Source organism: Leptosomus discolor, chromosome 3 (genome assembly GCF_034619465.1).
Source record: "Leptosomus discolor isolate bLepDis1 chromosome 3, bLepDis1.hap2, whole genome shotgun sequence".
Lineage (NCBI taxonomy): Eukaryota > Metazoa > Chordata > Aves > Leptosomiformes > Leptosomidae > Leptosomus > Leptosomus discolor.
Window position 1 is genome coordinate 69,247,545 of NC_141393.1, and position 22,490 is coordinate 69,270,034.

Sequence of the window (22,490 nt, forward strand, 5' to 3'; positions counted from 1 at the left end):
GTCATGTCCAAGATGTGAGTGTGGTGGTTCAGCTCCAGCTGGGGGTCTCCACCGATGCCTTGCCATGAGAAACACCCTTGGGTGTATAGTCCCTTGGGGAAGCTGTGGCTCTTTAGTCTTCACCAGCAAGTCCACATTGGTTCTGTTGGTGTCTCAGGTGTTTCTTGGTCTGGTGGCCATGGGAGAGTTTGGGTGGTGGTGGTTTAGTCGAGTGGTGGTGGTTTAGTCTGGTGGTGGGGTGCGTAACGAAAAGGTGATTGCCTTAAACAGAAGGAAAGAAGCATCAAAGATCAGGCGTCAGGCAGCTCCTCCATTTCCCGAAGGGCTTTGGTGAGCAATGGGAGCTGGTCCGCTGCACTGGGAGCCAGGGGCAGGAGCCAGGAATTTCTTCATTAGACAAGTTACAGCATTCGTTTAATTTGGGCATTAAACTCCTCATGTCTACCTTGACTTCTGCATGTGACAACCTCCTGGTACCTTCAGGAAAGGGGAAAAAGATGTATGGGATGGCACAGTGGACCAAGATGAACCACTGCCTATGGAGAGATATTAAGATCAAATCGTGCTCCAAAGGGATGGGAAAAGGGGCTGCACAGTCAAGACAACTATGTCTTGGTTCTGAAGAAGTTGGGAAGTGCTATGGGAGCCACCGAAAGTCGTGAGACACAGACCTCACAAAGGATGCTCAAAGGGGTGGTGAGCGGTTCCTCACCGCTGCAGATCGAAGCAAGGCATGGTGAAGTGACAGCCCGGGACATTTAGGCGCAGATTGGATATTTCATCCTGGCTTTTGGTCAACACAAAGACAGAGGCAACAAAAGGCTGGATAATGGGAGCAAGGACATGGCCACAAGCACAGCTGACGTGGAAGCCAAGCACTGAGACCATTGCACCCATCAGCCCAGTGCTCAGGATGGCTCCCCCCGACACCGTGCTTGGAGGGAGCTGGCACATAAAATGGCAGGTTTGGTAACAAGTATTTTTAACAACTCCATCGAGTTGGGGGAGGCACCATCTGACTGGAGAATAGCGAATGCAATGCCTATATTTAAAAGCGGGGGGAGGAGGGGAAAAAAAGTAAGGCAGGCAGGAATAGGACTGTAAGCCTGACCTCGATCGCATGCCATTTCGGAACAGATTTGGAAGGCAGAAGAGGAAGATGAATCATGGGTTTGCCAAAGGTAGGTCATGCCAGGCTAACCTGGCATCAGAGACCTGGAAACATGTAGAGCTGCTCTTTGTAGTAAAGCTTTTGCTATGGGAAAGTGTTAATGAAGCGGAAAAGAGGGGTAGTGAAGAGTAGAGGAGCTCTGTGAGGCTGGCAGGGAAGTGAGCAGCATCGGGTTGGTACTGGGTGGTGCTGAGGGGACGTAGTGGCTAGTGGCAACCGGTGGGCCTCCTTGGGGATGAGTCACGGGCTTTCCTGCTTTCAGCATCAGCTGCCTTCCCAGAGCTGGAGGATGTAGGCTGCCACCCCAGGGCTGGAGGAGTCTGAGGGCTGGAGGAAGAGATGTGGGATGCAGTGAGAAATGGAAAGCCATGTGCTTATTGAGGAACAGCAAAGATATCTCCTAGGAGCCCAGGTCTTGCTGACTGGGAAGTAACAGTGTGGAAGAGGAGGGGATGAGCAAGTGAGCACAGGGTGACCAGAGGCCAGTGGTACCCTGGAGGAGGAGGTGGTTTGCAGACAGGGTGGCAAAGTCTTGGTAGCATCATGCAGGGGTGGATTAGGACCTGTCAGGCTCACTCACTTGGGTCTCCTGTGTCCAGAGAAGATGAACTGAGCGTGGACTGGAGCAGGGAAGGGGCTACTAGATAAAATAGGGGAAAGAGCCAGTCATGCAGGAGAGAACTGGAGGAACCTTGCTTTGGCTAGCAAAGCAGAGGCTGGGAATGGCCATGATTGCTATCTATAAATACATCAGGATGGGAAATGGGAAGAAGAGCTATTTTAGCCAAAGGCCAATGCTGGCAGAAGAACAGAGTGGTATATAAAATGACCACAAATAAATTTAGACTGAAAATTAGAGCAGCCATTAGAGCATCTGCTTGAGGAGCCTTCCAGTGGAAATAATGAGTTGTTAAGGTAGAGTTGACAAAATCTGGTGGAGATTGTGTGATGCGGGGGGGCAGGGGGGTGTCTGGACTCAGCAACTCTGCAAGACCCTGGCAGTCCACATCTTCCCTCCAGATAAACCTGCTGGCCTCCAGCTGGGGAGCATGGCATGTGTCAGAGCATTGGGGTTGACAGGACACATGGCCAGGCATGGTGGTTCCTTTGGTTTCCTGGGCAGATGTACTTCAGCTTTGGGAGTGGAGAGATGGGGATAGATCCACTTCTGCGTGTGAGTGTGTATGCACACATGCTGTACCGTGTGCTGGTGTCCCACTGCACTGGATGCTTTGAGGTCATGCTCTCTGCTACGAGGTAGAGAAGCAGTGGAAGATGCAGAGCCTGTGAAACGCCAAACCCCTCGTGTTGCCTAAACAAGACCCCTTGTCCCCCTGGCGGGGACTTCTGCAGCCTGGGTGCTACAAAGGTACTGAAGCAACTCTTACAGCTCCTCGGGGAATAAAAGGGCAAATTTTGGCAGTTGGAGAAGCTGAGCAGGTTCCATATGATGGGCTGGAGCCACCACATCCTGGCTGGACATCACCAGCTCCTGGTTTTGTAGGGAGCATTGGGATGTGCCCTGGGAAATTTTGTCTTGGGGCTTGGGGCTTGCAGCAAAGCTGGCACTGGACAAGGGACCTCTGTGTCTGTCCGGAGCAGGATTATTCCTGGAGCTGCTGGCATCATCCTGGCTGGCTGGCCATCCTTGGGCTCCAGCCAGTGGTGTGTCCTTGGGTACACAAGGTCAATGGCCACAGCTCCCTGTCCCCTCCCCTGCTTCAGCAATGCCTCTTCTGGAGCTGCTGGCTGCTAGTGGTGCCGGACATGTAAACCCCCAAAACCCCTAAAATCTGTCTAATCCCCTTTATCTCTACCCCCATAGGACCTGGGTACCCAAATGCACATTGAGGTTGGGATTATGGACAGCCCATCCCATCCAGGTGCTGCCAAGTGCCTGCCTCAGGTTTCCCAGCTGTAGGTGCTCAGTGCCACCAGCTTTGCCATGCCCACAAAAGGTAGTGGGAAGAGGTGGTCTGGGTGCTGCTGCTGGTATTGTTGGCTGATGACCCTGGGGAAACTGCCCGCTGTTCCATCATCTCATCCCTGTCTGCCCCTCCATCTCCTGCTGAGTGTTGCTGGAGAGGAGAAGGCCAAAGGAGGGGTGGTGGTGGCCCAGCCCTGTGGGAAGGTGTCTTGTTCACCTGTAGGAAAGGAGCTCATCTGTTTTGCATCCTCTGTGCCAAGGACCTTGGGGAAAGCCTGTGGGTTTTGGGCAGGAGCGAGTTTTGAAGGTGAGCAATCCTGGGACAAGTGGGAGGTACCCAATGGCATCTTGGTAGGGAGCTGAAGCCTGGCCAAGCTTGGGCTGAGGGGTATACGTTGCCTTGAAGACTAATGCCATTGCAAATGGTGCTCATAGAGCAGAGCACGGTGGCCTGGGTGTCTCTGGAGGGCAGTGATGAGTGTTGGCTGTATGGGATTCCCATGCATCAATTCTCCTTGTGCCTGCTTCTCCTGTGGCCTTGAGGAACGGGGCTGGTGTTGGACTGGGGCTCTTGAAACGTGCAGGACCTTGAGAAGATGCACGTGGTTTCTCTGGTGCTTAAGGAAGAGGGCAGTGAGTCTTTCCAGTTGCTTTGCCCAACCTCAGAGTCCTTATTGCTTCTGTGTGTGAGGTGCTCCTCAGTATTGGGGTCTGTGCCCATGGCATCCCCCTCCTGGTGCTGTGGTCGGTGCCTGCAGCAGGATCTGCTGGTGTCACCCGTCCTGCCTTGGGCTTAGTGTCAGGGTAGGGGGGGGTGCCTGGCTGAGGTTCCCACTGGCGCCTCAGTCACTGGAGGAAGACTCCAGTGTGGTGGCTTTCTCTCTCCCTCAGAGATGTGCTCCTCGCCTTGCAGAACCTCATCTCAGCTCCTGCACTGGCTGACCGGGAGATGTGGTGCCAATGACTCAGACAAAGATGAGGGCTTAATTAGCACGGGGAGAGGGGGGAAGAGAGAGAGAAGAGAAAGAGCCTTTCATTGCAACAAGATTGATACCACCTCCCCCAGACAGTCACGTTCTGCCACATCACCCTCCAGCCCGGCGTCATGTGCGCCTTGCCTGACACCGGAGGACAAATGGGGCCTGGGAAGCAGCTGTGAGGCACAGAGGGGCACTGCTTTATTAAAAGCCTCAGTGAATAAATGTCTGGAGGTATTGAGCAGGGCCTGCCAGCAGCCTTTGTAGCTGTCAGGCTTTGCCGTGCAGGTAGAGCTCCCCTCGGCTCTCAGCTCCTTGGGGCTGGGGTAATGCACCCAAGGCGGGAGGGTGTCTGCAAGGTATTAGCCATCAGCAAAATGCCCATTTGAAGCTGTGGGCCTTGTCTGCACCAGCCCCTTTCCCACTGTGCATGGAAGGACAAGCGTTGGCTGTCTCTTCCTTACCTGCCAGCTTCCCTGGTTCTAAGGCACCTTAGAAATCTTTCCCTCTTAACCTGTGCTGTGCTTGGCAGGCACCGCTGCTGCGGATCCGCTTTGTCCTGTCTTGGTGGGATGTGCGGGGGAGCACTGAATCAAGCTGCTGGCAGAGGCACGCTCCAGGTGGCCCCCATGCCCTCAGCACCCAATTTCAGGCTGCAGGGCCCTATACCTCTGACTATACTGCTGTCTTACAGCCCCTGTGTCCTTGCAGGGATGGTAGGAGGAGGTTTGCTAGGGTGGTCCTCCCCGATGAGGGCTGGAGACTGTGGAGGAGAGCGTGGCTGGGGCAGGAGGCCGAGAAGCATCAGGGCGCTGCTGGTTGGGAGCTCCCTGCAGGCATGCCTGCACAGGCAGCTCCCAGTGCCCATCAAGTCTCAGCAGGCATGGCCACGTCGCCCCAAGGAACCTAGTGTGGTCAGCCTGGAGGGAGAACTGCCAGTGTGCTGAAGCTAATGCACCCTCCCTCTGCCCTGCATGCTGGTGTTGAAGATAATGTCACACGTGTTTTTTCTTTCCCCTCCAGACCAATGATGCCTTAGGAGCCACCTGGAACTGGCTGTACTTCATCCCCCTCATCATCATTGGATCCTTCTTTGTCCTCAACCTTGTCCTGGGAGTGCTGTCAGGGTAAGCGAGATGCCATCCTTCTCGTCTGGGCCATGCCCGTCATGAGTCTTTGAGCCCCAAGGCTGGCTCCTGGTACTGCTGTGCCCCCCAGGACCTCAGTAGCTGGTTACCCTGATCCCCTCCATGCCTGCCTGCTCCCCAGCAAGGGATTGCTCCCCGGCTCTGCTTAGCTCCTTTCCTGCCTGGGGATCCGGGAAAGGGGCAGCCTTACTTGTTGTTTCGCCTTGCTAAGAGCTTGTGGCTTTGGTCACCTGTGAGAAACGTCAGTGTTGATCTTCTGGCTGCTTGAAACCTGTTGAAGGGGAGAGACATGGAGGGGCATTATGGAAATGAGTTTGTGTCCGGGATGTGTTTGTAGTGGGATGTGCATTTGCTGGCTGACGGAGTGTGGTGGTCATGGGGCAGCATGGGTTTGGGGCGTGTGTGAGAGTGATGTGGGGCACCTCCATGCTGTGTGGGCCGTGGCCGGGAGGATGTGGCTGGTGCCGGTGGGAGATGCACACTGGTGAGGGTAGGGGTGCCTCCTCTGTACGTGGACAAGCTGGGGATGTAGGGATAATGCAGCTGTCTCTGTTCTACTCTTCCCAGGGGAAAGGAGGTTTTAATCCAAGCCATTAAGCTGGGCTTGGAGAGAAAAAGGCTCCTTGTCTCCATGACAATGAACTGTGGTTGCATCAGCACATCCTTAACTGCTGGCAGGGGCTGGTGCATGGGGAGAGCATGCCCTCTCCTACACTGGGAGGGGGATGTGGGCCTCTCTGCCCTTGCTGCAGGTGGCAGCGGAGATTCTGTGCCCAGCAGCAGGTAATTTTTTTCCTAATTGCACATCATGGCAAAAAAAAAAAAAAAAAAAAAAAGCCACTGTAGCACTGGTTTGGCCAGCTGGAAAGCTCTTAGATGCAGGGATCAATGTGGAGACTGGCCCAGTCACATCTGTCACTGTCCTAAGTGTCCCTGTGAGTTCAGGTGTGATGATGGTGGTTTCAGGAGTGCTTCTGGAGTGGCAGACTGGGCTTCAGGGTCTGTTGGTGGGTTGAATTTCCCCAGCTCTCAGTCTGGGGTCTGACTGAGTCCAGGGGCTCTGGGGCAGGCTGCAGGGAAGGAGATTTTATGGAGGATGAAGACATCCAAGCAGTGTTGGGTGGCTTTTGCATTTCTTATGCCACATCCAGCTTGGGGATTTGAGTCCAACTGGGTGTCAGTGTCAAGCAGGAGCTTTCCTGCAAAAGCCCAGATAAGGGAAATTACAAAACTTGGGGCTAGGCCACTGGAAAAGCCTCTTATTGCAATGTTGAGTTGTGCCAATGTAGTGTGTTTTGAGGATACTGAGGCTTTTGGTGATAGTGTGATGCTGAGAACAGCCTGGGGACACAGCAAGGTTACACCACTCTGGCCTGCAAGCCAGCCATTTGCAGGATGACCACGGGGTGGCTGGTAGGATGCCCGGCCCATGCCCTGGTCCGTGCTCGCTGCTTGTCTGCGCTGGGACTGTGCGAGGCAGCTGTTCCCACACCCGCCGAATTGGATGCAGTTGTCTAGGGCTCTTCCCAGGCGCCGGCTGGCATTTCAACTGTTTGTTTATTGCTGATAGGGTTTGTATTGGGGAAGGATGCAAGTGGGTGGGTGGCCTAATTGGCAATGGAGATGCTCTTGTGGCGTGCCAGATACCTAGGGAAAAGCGCGACTGCTCAGCTCCCCGGAGGACTGAGTGAGGTGAGCGGAGGCGGCAAGCTGGGCGTTGCCATCCGATGGCAAGACCACCGCGAATGCCCTCCTGCCTGGCCACGGCCACAGACATCCTCTGCGGCTTGGTGGATGTAGTACCTCGGTGGTTGTGAAGCATCCTCTTGCCAAAGCTGCTGCTGGAGCCACGGAGGGGTGTGATGCGAGGCAGCAGAAGGTACTTCTGCATGCGAACAGTGTATGTCCTTGAGTGCAATAAGAAGGGCTTTGCTCCTCACTTTCCTTGCTTAGTTTTTATTGTTTTTAACACTTCTCGCTCTCCTGTTGTGCTGGAAGAGAGCACTTGGCTCTGCTGCAGGAGAGGAAGGGTGACCTTTGCAGCCCCCAGCCTCTGAGCTGGATGAACAGACAGGGTCTGGTTGGATCCCCCTGCACTCCCTGTGGCTGGGCTGAGCTGGGAGGAGAAGGTCACTTCGGGAATGAGTTCTGTGGAAACACCTCCATGCAAAGGAAATCTTTCCCTGGCATTACAGCACTGCTTTGGGGGAAGACAGGCAGCCGTGCCCAGCTAGCTGAAATCACGGTCACTCTGTTAACTCAGGGTGCAGCACTGAGCAGCGAGCCCTGGTAGCTTGCTTGCAGAAACCTGGACCCATGTTGCTTGCAAACTGCACCATCTGCACCAGCGAATAACGAGGTCCGCTTGGGATTTCCAGCCTTCTTCTCAAGGTTCACGCTCATGAGCTGCTGGAGAGCTGCCTCTCTGCCCTTGCTTTGTCTCGGCAGCGGTTTTCTTTGGGGAAACAATCAAACACCCAAGGCTGTTCCTTAACGCGAAGAGGCTGCAGGAGGACATTTGTATGTTTAACTTGCCATCATCAGAAGTTTGCCGGAGCCCAGATTTAGCAATTTTCTAGTTGCGATGCGCATCTCTCCCAACAGTCAGTTCTCCAACTGTTAAGCTGAGGCATGACCTCCGTGATGTAAACAGCCTGGATCCATCTGCTCCTAAGCACAAAGTATGTGGGAGAGGAAAGAAATGCTTTCCATCATACTGAGGCTCCTCGATTTTTCTCTTTAAATACTAACATGCACACATGCACTGGAATTGCATGCAACGCTATTAAGAAGAGATGGAGTCGCTCCAGGCAGGGGCTTGGAAAGCCAGTTCTTCTGGAGCTTTGGCATTTGTTACTGTGTCTATTAACTTTCCACCTCTATGGGTGCAATTGTGGATCAATTAATTCTAACTGAAAGCAGGAAAGAAAAAAAAAATTGGCCCTGTTCCTCTTTGAGAGCAGGTATGAAGCCCAGGGAGATGTGACTGCTCAGCTTTTAAAGCTACACAAGCTACTAAAATAATCCTGGCAGAAGAGAGTCAGTGGGAGCGAGTGAGGATGAAGCATCAGCTGAAACGCCCCATTTTCTGCCGTGTGGCTGCCAGTGGATTTGGGAGCCCAGCAAGATGCTGGGACTCATATGCAGTGTTGCCTGCTGCTGTCCTGTGGCCTGAGGTTGGTGTCATCCAGCACCTTGCTATGGTGGGGCAGGGTGCACCTGCAGCTCTGCACCTCTTCCCAGGGAGAACTGCTGTAGTGCGGAGAGAGAATCGCATGCTGCAGCCGTCTCTGCTGTGGGATGGGTGGAAGCGGTGGAAGGGACTTCCTCCCACCCTGTGGCTGATGGCCCGTTGCGTGCAGTGCCCTGTGGTCGGTTGGCTTTGAGTCAGGGGAATGCAAAAGTTGCACGTGCCCTATACTGGAGATTTGCAAAGGTCTGCTCTCCTTTCTTTGTCAAATGTTGTTGTTGTTGTTGAGTTGTTTCTCATGTAAAACAATTTGGATCGGTGTGTTCATGCTGCATTTCCAGAGCAGCAGAGACTGGGTGAGACCTGTGCTGGCCAGTCCCCTCCACAATGCATGGTGCCACAGCAGCAGTAATGCCATCCCAATAATGACTACAGCTTACCCATTCTAGTCACTGCAGAGGTCCTGCCTGCTTTGCACCTCCTGGCAAGATGATGGCTTATGTCTAGCTTGTCACCATGAGCAAGAAGATGAAACAGTGAAGAGAAAAAATAAGCCATGTTTGGAGGTATAACATTGAGGACTCACGTGGAGTTTCTAATACCAGGCAGGCTGTGTTTTGACTCTTTCCTATCTCTTTTCCTCAGCCCCTGCAGTAAAGCCCTCCTCCATTCATTGCAGCATCTGTCGTCCTGTTGAGGTAGACCTGTAGCCCTGGTGGACTCCTTTCCCCTATCCGGTCTCATTCTTCCAGACCCTTTCCAGGGTGGCAAAGCTGCTATAATCACTGGTATTCATGGTCTGCAGCAACAGATGAGTGGGTGCAGAGTGGAAGGGGATGCTGCCCAACCCAGGAAAGCTGGGTCCTTGGGTCTGCCAAGGAGAAGACCTCTGGAAGCTGCTGGCAGCTCAAGAAGTTGAGCACAATGGCATGAAAAATGAAATCCATCTGCCTTGTACCAAACAAGAGAGTAATTTAAATCCTCCTAATTGCTTCCACTCATCCTGATGATGTTAAGTCTTTTCTCCCTTTAAGTCTTTTCTGCCCCCCACCCCCAGCTCTTGCACTAAGCCTTTGAAAGAAACGACTAATGTTATAATTAAAGGATCAATTTGGCAAGATTTCTTTGTCTTAAGATCTTTCTTTCAGGTTGGGTTAGCTCTGCATTCCCAGTCTCCGGAGAGTTTTCTTCAACTCCTTCAGGAGCCTTCTGTACCATCTCTGAAATCTTTTCACTTTGCTTAATTTGAATTTTTTTTCCCATCCAATTTTAAGGCATAACAAATGATGAATAAAATTAAGTTTAATAGCAATTAATAATAAGGGCGTTGAAGGAACAAGTGTACATTTTCAATGGAGGCAGGATTTTTTTTGCCGGCTCTACGGAAAACCTGGGCCCCATGCATTCAAGCTGGACCAGGTGGTTTGAAGCCACAAATGCTAGAAAGAGGATTAATGTCTCAAAGGTAGGTGGTTTGTGGAGGGGAAAGTGGGGAGACACATCACCACAATGCAGGAAGGTTTGTGGGGAGCTCATGATTTGATAGCAAGATGCCAACAAACATGCCTGAGAAATATTGCCTCAGAAGCGTCGGGGGTTTTTTCTTTAATGGTTGTAGCATCTCAGGGACCGGCTTGGATGTGATGTAAACTGTCTGTGCCTGTTGTGTGTTTGGGGATTCACTAGCTGGAACTGTTTTGAATTTCCATTGTGGTTATAATGGGGACAGGGACTGTGATGCCTCCTGCCAGGTCCCCCAGCACCATCATGGGATGCATGTTGGTCAGGCCACGTTTGGCGAGAAATGGCCATGCTTATCACTTTGTTCTGGGGAAGATCTCGTGTCATCGATGTGGTATTTGAACATGAGTGAAGCAAAGGAGCTTTTGAGATCCTCATCTATATTCAGCAGCCAGGTGGGCATCCATATTCAATGAGTGCCTCTCTGCCTTGCTCTGCTGTACCACCTTTCTGCAGAGGGCCTCCAAGCCCTTTGCAAACAAGCTGCCTGACAAGAGACGCGCATGTCTGGTGTGCCATATTCCCAGTTGTCACAGAGAATAACGACTCCTCTTACAGCCAGCTGGACAAGATGAAAAAAATCCACAACAAAGAGACGACTCAGTGACTTTCCCCTTTGATTTCTCTTTTCAAATTATTTGCCAGCGTGTCTCAACTGCTTGAAATTTGCTCTTATTCATGCCTCCTTGCAAATCTGCTCTGTGGACTGCCCGTTGTCTGAGGACTGTGGGTGAAAAGGCTTGGTTTTGATCCTCTTATCAAAGCACTCGGCAGATAATTCTTGCTTACAGGTTACTTTTGGAGTTGTTTGTTCCAGATCATTGTAATTTCTGTCATCCTGGTTAATGACAGCAATCGTGTGGCCATGGCTGCAGGTCTTTGACTTTGCAGGTGGCTTTAGAGATGCCCAGTTCCTCCATGACCAACTCCATCCTTGCAAGTGGGTGCTGGGCACTCCTGTTGGGTAAAGTAGACAGGATGCCCCGAATGAATCACGTAGCATTATCAGTTCTTTGTACATTGTAGGCGGCTGTTTGTTTGTTTTGCAGTGGTAGAGTGACATATCTAGCAGTTGCATTGTGGGTTTCACACTTGATGGTTGGTTCTGTGTTCATTGTATTTGTGTGTTGAAGGCGTCAATTAGAATGCTTGGAAGTTCCTGGGAAGTTAATGTGATGAAATGTTGAAAATTTGTAATTTTTTTTCCATGCTGTAACTCACCTGCAGTACTGGCTGTGCACATTTCATCTGCAGGTCACTGTCACTTGCAAAGGGGGACTACAAAACTGTTCTCTGCTTGCAGAGGATAAAAACTGGAGCATAGCAGGGAAGGGGAGGAGTGATATTTTCCCAGTGCTGCATGAGCCAGTGGGAGTGATTGTGAACAAAGCCCGGGGCTCTTGAAGCAATGAAGCTGTGCTGCTTATACCAGCCTTGCTTGATAAGAGCAAAATAAAATCCAGAGCTTCCATCTCTGCTTCTTGCTACTGGGGCTACCAGACCGTCCCCACTTTTCTGTAGCTTTCTTGCAGCATGGTTTGACCATGCTATTGCTGCCTTTGGTGGAACATTGCAAACAACAGACTTCTCTGAGCAATGGGGACAGAGACGCAAACCTCAGCATTGTTTCCCTTGGAAAAATGTTGAAACAGACTCTACAACTGGAATGTCAGTGGCTCCCTTCTCCTGGTGATATCTGTCCTCTTTGGCATTTATTTTTCTCTGCTTCAAAACAGTAAGCTCTCCAAACTGTTGACTGCTCTGAGCCCAACCCAAGTGTTGTGGAAAACCTGTCTTTTTTTTAAAGGTCACAGCAGGGTTGAGCTGAACACGAAGTAAGCATCTACACGTGCTTATCTCACTTTGATCATGGAGAGCATGCACAAATTGTGTGGAGAGGGGCTGATCCTACCCTGAAATGCAGAGGCTGGACTGGACAGCTGCATCTTTGCTGGAATCTATCGGTGAGGGACAGGCTTTGCAGCAAGGCATAGGTGATACCCATCCATGTTCCCAAGCGATGGGTGAACCTGCTTTTGGATGAATGAGAGCCTGTTCACTGAAGCTAACTGTAGACAAGAAATGGGGATTACTGGAGTGAAGAGGGGAGGTATTTAAAGTCCTTCCTGTTCAGTGGGCTGTGTTCACCATCAGCAGATGTAAAGTCTGAGTTCTCTTGTGTTTCTCACTGCTTTGAGTCATTTCAGTGTCTCCATTGCTGCTATGGCTCTCCATCAAATCCCAATTATTTGAATTCTTGAACTTCATATTCAAAGCTGCCCAAAGCCTGGACCTGAGATATACCATAATACAGCTGGCCAATGGTGACCCTGCCTCTGCTGCTTTGGGCCCTACGTGGAGCCACAATAGCCCATATCTCTTTGACAGATCAGCTTATAAAAGGAGCTTTTTAGTGACGGATGTCTTGACTTTGCTTCTGATGGCTCCTCATCTGGAGCCCCTCTGTCCTCTCCCAACTTGTGGACACAGTTTCCCATTTAAGCTGCCTTCTCCCTGTGTCTTCATGTTGCCATTCCCTTTCCCTTCTGCCTCTATTTTTATTTACTTCTCCTCTTAGTGTGGGTTGTCAACACGAGGTCTTTCTGAATTGTCCGTACTGCTTGGTATCAATCATGTCTAATACAAGCCCCTGCAGAACCTGGTGGAAATGACAGACATCAACAAGTACCTCTAAGAAAAATCACAAGGTTTCTCCAAAGTAGAAGGTAACCATCGGCAACTGCCCCTTCTTAAATGGGACAGTGATGTAATGGGTAATCTCAGGGCTGGTATCTTGCAGCTCCTTCCCATTTTACTGTTTGATGTCGCCAACAGCTTGTCAGCTTTTCATTCCCCAACTCTTGTGTCTGCCGGCACTCTGTAAATGTGTTCTCTTTAGCATCGTCAGCTGTATGCTCCGCTTCTTGCTGCAGTGTTGTCACAACATGGTGAACACATAACTCTTGCTGAAGTACACAGGGATGATCAAGAGCTAATGACCACCCCTAAAAGGGAATACAAAAAATAGGATGTTTCTGGTTTCCTTTTTTTTTATGCTTTCTTTTCACCTGTTAGTACTTCATGGGAAGACTTTCTGGAGACAGTCTAGCTTCATTAAAGAATCTTAGAAGCATAGAATCATCAAATAGTTTGGGTTGGAAGGGACCTTAAAGGTCATCCAGTCCAGCCCCCCTGCCGTGAGCAGGGACATCTTTAGCTGGATCAGGTTGCTCAGAGCCCTGTCCAACCTGACCTTGAATCTTCTCTGACTTCTTCTAGCGATTCAAGTGAACTTTAATCAAGCGATTACCCTTATCCAAAAAGTCTATTGCCTCCTTCAAAGCAGACCTGCTTTGAAGCACATCTTCCATCTGCAGAGGGTTTTGTACCTTTTGAGCACCCTGCTTTAGCCTTTGCTGTCAGTTCAGTGCAATAATCCCAGTCTGCAATGCCAGTTCTGCAGTGCCTGCTTGCCACCGTCTGTTTAAGTTGAAACACCAGGTTACAGACTGCACAGTTAGTTCAACCCTATTTCTTTAGTTCCTTTACACCTCTTGGGTAAATACCATCTGATCTCCCTGGTTTGCAACTGTCTCATCGATGTTTTCCAAACCGTCTGTTGTCAGTTCTGTCCCATAACCTTCTCTGACACCCTCCTGGAGTTGAAGGCGTTTTTTCCTTAAATTGTGCTGCTCAAACCTGAAGCGGAGCCATGAGCTGAGACCTCGCAAGTGCTGAGGAGAGCAGCAGTCTTACCTGATGTCTTACAGATGGTGTTCCTTGTTATACATCCCATTATATATGTTTTCTTTTCACAGCAGCATGGTGCTGCTGCCTCATCCTCAGCATGTAATCCAGTATTTCTCCTCTTCCCACTCCATCCTTTCTGCTGCCTCATATTGTTTTAAGACCTGTTACCTGTTTGGTAACTGGTTTGTTGGAGGTGACTTTAACAGTGGCAAAAGACGATGAATTGATGGGTTTGAAGATGGTTGGCTTGTTGTTTCAAAGCATGGGAGCCACAATATTGATGTGACCAGCACTTTATACCCACTCTAGACTCAAAGAAGCTGCAAAAAGGAGAAAAGCAGTTTGCAGCATCTGTGATTTTTTTTTCTTAACTGGTTTTTGGTTGTTGGTTTTCTTGTGGTTAGGTTTCATAGAATTACAGAATAGTTTGGGTTGGAAGGGAGCTTTAAAGGTCATCTAGTCCAACCGCCCTACAGCAAGCAGGGACATCTTTAGGTAGATCGGGTTGCTCAGAGCTGTGTCCAACCTGGTTTTTTGGTTGTTTTGGTTTTTTGGTGTGTTTTATTTTTTTCTTCAAAAAGGGGGCACATTTTCAAGCTGGATGCTTCCATGTGAGTTATTCTCCCATTAAAACCAGGCCTGGGCTCTCCAGTCCTTTGAGCAGAGCACACTGATGTAGTAAAAGCGTTGCCGTCCTCATGAGAGCAAGGGTGTGGGGGCCCAGGAAGGAAGGTGGCTGAGTGCAGTGATGTCCCCCAAGGTCTCCTGCTGGGAGCAGAGATACTCTCAGGCTGTGTGAGGGGAATGCCAAGGCCGTAGAGGAGGAATTGCAGGCAGAGGATGAGTGAACCATCTGTGCTTCAGTTGCCCCAGCAGGCTGGGCATGGCCTGTGGATGGATGGTGCCCTTGCTTGCAGGAGGACAGATGGCACACTGCTTCCCAGCTCCCACCGTGACCTTCAGCGCCCATCTTCATTGCTTGTTGTGTGCCTTCGGCTTTATGAGGCCCAATGGGAAAGGGCTGCAGTGACACAGAGTCGGCATGAATGGAGGTTGGCAGTCATGGGTGGATGTTTTCATGCTGGAGGCATCAGGATTTGTGGCCAGAAGAGCCAGGAGGGCAACAGAGGTGTTGCTCATGGGAACCATGCTGTCTGTTGGGGTCCTCTGAGCATGGGACCCCGTGGGGCAGCACAGACCTGGGCTCTTTGTGAGGCAAAATTGGGCCATCCCTGGCGAAGTAACCCAAGCACACCAGGAAGCAGAGCCTTTCAATGGGAGGCAGGCATCCGTCTCTCTCGGCAATGCTATGCCACCCTGCCTGTGACTTGGAACCTTCCCAAGCGGCTGTCAGTCACCATCGCTGGCCCTGTTCTCACTCACATAGAGTATTATCTCTACCCGCTGCTGCAAATTGGCTCTGAGCAATCCTTGATCTGTCAGCATCGCCTACCCACTCTCAGATGTCACCAGCCCCCGCTGCTGCCCTGCTCGGTAACGTGTCTCTCTGAAATGTAATAATTCATTAAGTTGAGCTTAACTTTATTTTTTCCCCTCCCTTCTCTGCCACCCCTTCCTCCTTCTAATGGACAAAAGCAATTAAGCTCCATTAGGGATCAAGCGTGTGGGAAGCATCTCCCTCTGAGACGCTGCCGCAGCTACATGGGCCTTGTCCCTGGATGCCTGTGGCACCAGCTTCTGGCAAATTAGGGCTCTGTGAGCCAATGGTTGGGTAGGGGAAAATGGTGCTTGGTGAGGGGGACACTGGAAAAGATGCTCCCATTCCCTTCTCCAGGAAAAGGCAATTTGAAGCTTAGCTGGTCCTTCTGGCTGGGTTTCATTGTGGACACATGGTGATAGCTTCTCTCACCGCACAGCAAAAGGAGACACTAGCCTCATCAGAGGAGGAGCTGGAAGACAGAGGGATGGGCAAGCAGGAGGCAGCAGAGAAGGGCCAGATTCCCAGCTGGTATAAAGCAGGGGAAGATTTCCAGGTGCTCCTGGTCACAGAATATATCTGCAAGGTTTGGCTGGCAAAAGTTCTGCCAGTGTGCTGGCTGGTATGGCGTTATGACCCGTGGGACAGAGGTTCCAGAGCACAGGAGGACTAGTAGACCAAACCAGAGGGAGAGAGGCAATTTCCCCTCTAACTTTGGCTGCAAATGGCATCTTCTCTTTTCTTGATGTCGCAAATTTTCTAGCAAAGGCTGGTGAGGGATGATGGCACAGCCAAAATGGTCCTGCCTTCACTCCAGCTAGGGCAAGGAGTGTTTTTGGCACGGCATGCCCAAAACTGAGAGTGCGTTTCGCTGTTGGCTGTGGGAGGTCCTTCCTTCTCCCCGTCTCCTCCCAACCTTCACTCTACTCAGGCTGCTTTTCTCTTCCTTGCTTTTTGTTCTTTCCCCCTTCCCTGCCCTAGGAAGAAAGTCTCATTTCAGTCTGAAAGCCAGCGATGGAGGGGGAGAGTCGTTTGGTGCTTAATGCCAGAGCGGCAGGAAACTTCACCTTCCTGGGGTGGAGTTAAAAATGCTTGAATTGTCTGGGGATCTTAAGAGATGCAGGGAACATTCAGGGCTTTTCACACAAACATGCGCGCATGCGCGCGCACAAACACACATACATGCAAAAGCCCACACAGCATTAAGGGTGTAATAGCTCAGCTTGGGTAATGCACTTGAACTCTCTCTGCAGCAGATAGACCAATGCTTTCCATTCTTTTGAATATTTTTTTTGAGGATGGAGATTTCTGCTAGTCTCTGGGGAGAGAAATGTTCATCTTGCAGAGAGAATAGTGTCATTTGTTCTTTGCAATCATGCTTCCTTTCGAGCAGCTTGGGACTGTGAGGGAGCTGAGGGCACGGGCTGAGTTCCTCTGTGCAGCTGGGGCTGTGTGGACACCGGGGCTTGGGATATGGGACGGGGAGCTGCAGCCAGCAGATTGCATCCCCCTGATGTTGTTGCAAGTAAGGAAGGGTGTGCTGGGGGGATGTCTGATGTGAGGCATGCTCCCTGTGTGCAAATATGATCATCAATAGAGGTATAGTGTGCAGGTCGAGATGCCCCAGGTACACAGTGTGTGCAAACACAGGGTGTGGGACCTCCTAGAAGCAGGTCTAGCCATGTCGTCTCACATGCAACCGCTGGTGTGGGTGTGAGGTTACCTACATTGCCACCCCTGCGTTTCCTGCCAGATATTTCCATTTCTCTGTGTGTGTGTGTGATGGCCTTTGCATACATGGGTCTTCTGCATATGGCCACAGGTGTGTGTAAACCAGAAAGCAGATCATGCTTGCCAGTATGGTCTTGTCTTTTAACTGCATATGAGAAGGTGTATATAGCCCTAGCTGCAGAGCCTGTGCGGTGCTGCCTGCCCTCATGCCTGCTGCAGAGCTGGACCAAGCTGTTGTTCTTCTCTGGACTGGTTGTCACACCTGGACAGTTCGCATGAGACACTGAAGTCCAGAGAAGGACACCAGGGATGTCTCAAGTCTTGGGAAAATACTCCAAGAAGAGTCTGAAAAGAAAAAGATTCGGAGGAGGTAGAGTTGGGGCACAGGACCTGTCTTCCTCCATCCCCTTGCTGCCTCTGCATGGTGCCCAGTTTTTATTCCCTGAAGGGGAATACAGAAGCTGAGCTGGTTCTGGAGTAGGGTGGCACTGGGAGCATCCTCCCTGAATGGCAGTGGCTCCCAGCTGGGGGCATGCAGGGCTGAGCAACTCAAGCAGGGGATGCTCATGTGCATCTGTGCCTTTCTGCACAGAAGCCTCTCCTCCTCTCTGATTGTTCACCCATCCCTGGGCCATGCTTTGGCTGGGGGTGGCTGTGCATCTCCCCAACATTCACCAGCAGCCCTTGGCTGATGCTTGCCCTTTGTCCCTGCCTCCCCTCCTGGCCCTCTGCTGCCACTCCTTTGCACCTTGTTGTCCCCTGGCCATGCTCTCATCGCCCCCCTCTGCCCTTCTGCAGGGAGTTTGCCAAAGAGCGTGAACGAGTGGAGAACCGTCGAGCCTTCATGAAGCTGCGGCGCCAGCAGCAGATCGAGCGCGAGCTCAATGGCTACCGGGCCTGGATAGACAAAGCAGGTAAAGGCTGGTGGGACAGGGCAGGTCTTGGGGGGACAGTAGGCACTGCAGGCTGCTGGTCAAACAGAGTGGTGGGGATGGGAAAGGGTGCCTGAGTATCATCCAGTGCACCCAAAGTTGCACAGGTGCTACCAAGGTGGTGGCGTTAGGTGCATGGGTGAGCTCGGCCGCGGATGGTCTGATGGTTCAGCCAGAATGCAAGCAAAGACATCACCAATAGCTGATGAAACCTCATGTGTTGTGGCCTGAAACAGTCATATTCTGAACATGAGGCATATTACATCTCCAGGGGAGGCTGTGAGCATCACAGCTGTGAGCTTTTCTCTGCAATGGTTTCCTTTCTCCTGATATTTGCTGGAGTCCCCTGCAGTAGTGGGCAGTGAGAGAGTAGAGCAGTGAAAAGAGATGGTGGTTTTCCAGCTAAACCTGGATCAGTCTGGAGGGAATGCACTTAACCGGTTCCCGCCTTGGGGCTCCTGGACCTGGGCAAGGGCTGGGGGTGATGGAAGCTCCCAGGCTTCCTGCTGACGCCCAGCCAGGCATGATAGCCTGTGGGTGCTGGTCCCCAAACTGCCACAGCCTGTGTCCTTCCTGGCCCTACCTGGGGATCAGGTCCATGCGTTCAGCTCTGAGAAGGGAAGATTTAAACTTCCATCTAGCATTCAGACTTGAAAAAGGATGGGTGTCTTGAAACAAACCCCAAGCCCCAGACCTCAGCTTTGGTCCTGGGTTGGGATGTTGGCCCCCAAACCTGTCTACAGTGTTTGACTTCAGCCAGGTTAATTAGAGTGGAGGAAGAAGTGTTGATTGAAAGTCATTTTTCTTTCTGATGAAATGAGTGGTAGCTACCACTTGCCACCCTCCAGAATTTGCTTTTGGACACAATGCTTGACAAGAGTTTGCAACCTAGAGCAACCAACTCCATGCTGGGCAAAGTGCTTAGGTACAAGGTAGTGAGGTCTAATGTGTTCAGCCACCTGTGTCTTGTTGCCTGATGCTCAACTGTGTGTTTTGCGTAGAGGAAGTCATGCTGGCTGAAGAGAACAAAAATTCTGGAACCTCAGCCTTAGAAGGTAAGACAAGCAATGCCCTGCCTAAAAATCTGCCTGCCATTCCTTCTGCCTGCCTGTAGCTGGAGGCTGAAACCCTCCATCTGTGATGGGAGGTCTGGGGATGCCCCAGTGGGCTCTGCAGCCCAAGAGAGGGGTGTGGGGAGTTGGATTGACAATATATCCCCTGAGAGAACATGGAGGCCAGGAGGTCTGGTCCCACACAAGGAATAGCTCTGGACTAGGATCACCTGGGTATCTCTGACCTGTTACCAGAGCAGAGTTAGCTAAGTACTGATCACCAGGTCCTGGTCCAGTGGGCTGGCTAGTGGCAGAGTTGGGCTACCATGGCTCCAACGTCCATTCCTCTTCACTTCCCAGTGCTCAGGCGAGCCACCATCAAAAGGAACCGGACGGATGCCATGAACCGTGATTCGAGTGACGAGCACTGTGTTGATATCTCCTCCGTGGGCGAGCGGAGGCTGGCGCAGAGAAGACCTCTTCATCCAACCTTGGGTCAGTGCAGTTTGGACCTTGCTTCCTCAAAACCTCTGCCAGGTTATTGAGTTGCCAGGGTCGCACCTATCATGCGGAGACTGTTACAGATCAGCCATCTCTGCTAGTTTGGCAGCAAAGGGGACAAACGACCTGCTGCCCCCTCTGCCACATAAAAACTGTCTGGATAAGTTGTGTCCCATAAGAGCAGTGTCTGTGAACCGTCTGTCCTGTCTCATGTTGCAGGGAAAGCTGGAGCACCCAACTCCTTCTCTCACCTTGACTGGAGCACCCAACTCCTTCTCCCCCCTCTTTTCCCTTAGGCAACCCCTTGAGTCACTCTGGCCTCAAAGGCGCCAGAGTGGATGGTGCCTCCTACTTACGGCACAAGGAGCGACTCCTGCGCATCTCTGTTCGCCACATGGTGAAATCCCAGGTCTTCTACTGGATCGTCTTGAGCCTGGTGGCTCTCAACACTGCCTGTGTGGCCATCGTACATCACAACCAGCCAGCCTGGCTCACTCACTTCCTCTGTGAGTCCCTGGGCTTTGTGTAGGTGTGAGAGCACCGTGTGGGCAGGCAAAACTTCCTGCAACCTTCTTATCTCCAGCAGCTGGAGGTTGCAGCATGCCCTTGTTCCTTGCCTGAGTGCATGTGAGGATGAATCCCATCAGAGTCATAGTGGTACAGAGCTGGGTGGGGAATAACCTGAACTATATTCACTGTTGATAACAAAGGACCATGTACAGCCATTTAATTCAGCTTTGCCCTTGGCCTTATGGCCACCAACAGCTGTCTCAGCCCTGTGAGCAAATGTGGAGATTTTCTGGCCTCATGCCCTTCAGGTCCAAAGGGTTTGTCAAGTGAGAGAAATACACTGCAGGTCTCAGTTGGGTTTATCCTAAAATTGTGGTGACAGAAAGCTTGCTGGAGATCTGTCTTTGAATGCTTACAAGTAATTGCTGGACAGGCATGAGTTTGCAGGGGTTGGTCATGGGAGAACCCTCTGGTTAAAGTTTTGGTGCAGAGCATGGCATGGAGATCCCAAGCTTGAAACTAGTTACTAAAGCATCCCCCAGCGTACCATGGGCCGTGGTGCAAGGTCAGGTCTCAGAAGTAGCGCCTCCATGTCTGTTCTAGTGTGGTGCTAACTGCAGAGCAATGTGGTTGGCCCCACGGCAGCTTTGTGTTACTCCTGAGCTGCCCCAGTAGGGATAGTGCTGCTTTCTCAGCTGTGTCATTCTTACTCACCTTGAAAATGTCCCCGTCAAGCACTGGGCCTGCCTAAATCTGCATTAGCATGCTCAGGCCGGCTAGTATCCCAGCGTGCCACAGTGTGGTACGGCAGCTGGTCATGGTGAGAAGCATCTTTTGGACAGGGTGAAGAGCCAGACTAATGTTCATGGAATAGCTGGAGAAGCTTTTCACTGGCTCTTGGCTGTTTGGATCAGTTTTCCTGGCCAAGTTCCGTCTGTGCAATGGTTTAAATCCAGGTTGCTAATATTCCCCTACAGTGTTGTGTGGTTAATGTCTTTGCAGACACCTCAACCACTTGTCGTATAATGCTGAAGAGCTGCTCTGCTCCATGCCAGCCATCTCTGGTCTTCTCAAACCCCTGGGAGGTGCACCTACTCTGAAAGATTAACTTGTGGGGTTAATGCTCTGTTATATACAATTTAGCTCCTCACAGACAAGATTCCCTCACCCCAAACCCTGAGAGCCTGGGAAAGCAGCATGGTCCTCGATTTGTCCTGTCTTTGTAGTGTGCTATATGGGTTACTGGTGGGTGAATGCTCCACACACCTCGGTGCCCCAAGGGTAGCATGTTTGGGTTTTCTCTTTTAGACTATGCAGAGTTCCTGTTTCTTGGGCTCTTCCTCCTGGAGATGTCCTTAAAGATGTATGGGATGGGGCCGCGCCTTTACTTCCATTCTTCCTTCAACTGCTTTGACTGTGGGGTAAGTGGCCCCAGGGATGCTGGGGCAGGGAAGATGTTTGGCAGATGCCTGCAGTGCAAGGCGCCAAGGGATGGAAGAATGGGATGGCCCTCACAGTGAGCAGGAGAACCCTTTCTGCCGGGACTGCTTGCCCGTGCCAGACCGAGACACCAGGTCTTGGGCAGGGTGGTGGGTGCCTTGTCTTCAGGCATGTGAAGGTTTCCTGCAACAGCCTGTCCTGAGTCTGTCTGACTCATGGCTGTGTCTGCTTCTCAGGTCACAGTGGGAAGCATCTTTGAAGTGGTTTGGGCTATCTTCAGGCCAGGAACCTCTTTCGGGATCAGTGTCCTACGAGCCCTTCGTCTCCTGCGAATATTTAAAATAACCAAGTATGTACAAACTGTCTGTGCCTGTCACCTTCATCTTGGACTGTGGCTGCCATCCAGATTCAGTCACTCTTGCTTTTCTGTCAGCATCACTGTAAGTGCTCCAGCAATGTCTCTGTTTTCTAGGTACTGGGCATCCCTGAGGAATTTGGTGGTCTCGCTGATGAGCTCCATGAAATCTATTATCAGCCTGCTCTTCCTCCTCTTCCTCTTCATTGTAGTCTTTGCCCTGCTGGGAATGCAGCTGTTTGGAGGCAGGTGAGTTGTTTTAAGTCCAGAGAAAAGGAATTTCTTGGCATTAAAGCCCTCTTAGGTGCCTAGAAAGACTGTAGCCTTGCCCCTCAGCGTGCTGCTAATAGTGGTACCTCTCCCATACAGAAGTCCCTGCTCGGGTAAGTGCCTCTGGGCTGTGTGGGTCCTTCTGCCAAGGACATCTTTTGGTTCTGGCACCAAATGCTCAGGAGACCTTCTGTAAAGTGGGGAAAAGTCTTGCTAAGCACAAGAGAGCTGATAGCACAGCAGTCAGGGGTTTGATGACCTTGATACTCCAGCCCATTTATGTACTCCCGGTTCCACTTCCAGGTTTAACTTCATCGATGGGACACCATCGGCCAACTTTGATACTTTCCCTGCAGCCATCATGACGGTGTTCCAGGTAGGAGCTGGGCTTCAAGGGGACACAACCGAAAGGATTTTGAACTCTCTGCTCACTCCCTCCTGACTGGAAGGGGCTCTTTAAACCAAACAAGCTCCCCTCCATCAGCTATTAGGATATAACTCACTTCCTTCCTCTCCTCCGGTTTAACAAAGCAGATGGCAAGAGATGGAAACTCTTCCACCTCTGTCACTCAAGGTA

General features: G+C 51.3%; 1 protein-coding gene across 6 annotated transcripts in view; it reads left to right on the forward strand.

Moving 5' to 3' along the window:
* The window catches only part of CACNA1E (calcium voltage-gated channel subunit alpha1 E), a 112,782-nt gene that overhangs the window by 48,885 nt on the left and 41,407 nt on the right, over nucleotides 1–22,490 (forward strand). For 3 of the 6 annotated variants that reach the window (XM_086462417.1, XM_086462416.1, XM_086462421.1), the window contains 9 exons: nucleotides 5,099–5,202; nucleotides 17,652–17,767; nucleotides 18,787–18,840; nucleotides 19,198–19,332; nucleotides 19,635–19,844; nucleotides 21,157–21,269; nucleotides 21,525–21,637; nucleotides 21,761–21,892; nucleotides 22,217–22,289. In XM_086462417.1, coding sequence (XP_086318543.1) covers nucleotides 5,099–5,202; nucleotides 17,652–17,767; nucleotides 18,787–18,840; nucleotides 19,198–19,332; nucleotides 19,635–19,844; nucleotides 21,157–21,269; nucleotides 21,525–21,637; nucleotides 21,761–21,892; nucleotides 22,217–22,289 — 1,050 coding nt within the window. The remainder of the gene's footprint in view (nucleotides 1–5,098; nucleotides 5,203–17,651; nucleotides 17,768–18,786; nucleotides 18,841–19,197; nucleotides 19,333–19,634; nucleotides 19,845–21,156; nucleotides 21,270–21,524; nucleotides 21,638–21,760; nucleotides 21,893–22,216; nucleotides 22,290–22,490) is intronic. The other 3 variants (XM_086462418.1, XM_086462419.1, XM_086462420.1) reach the window with 1 other exon arrangement.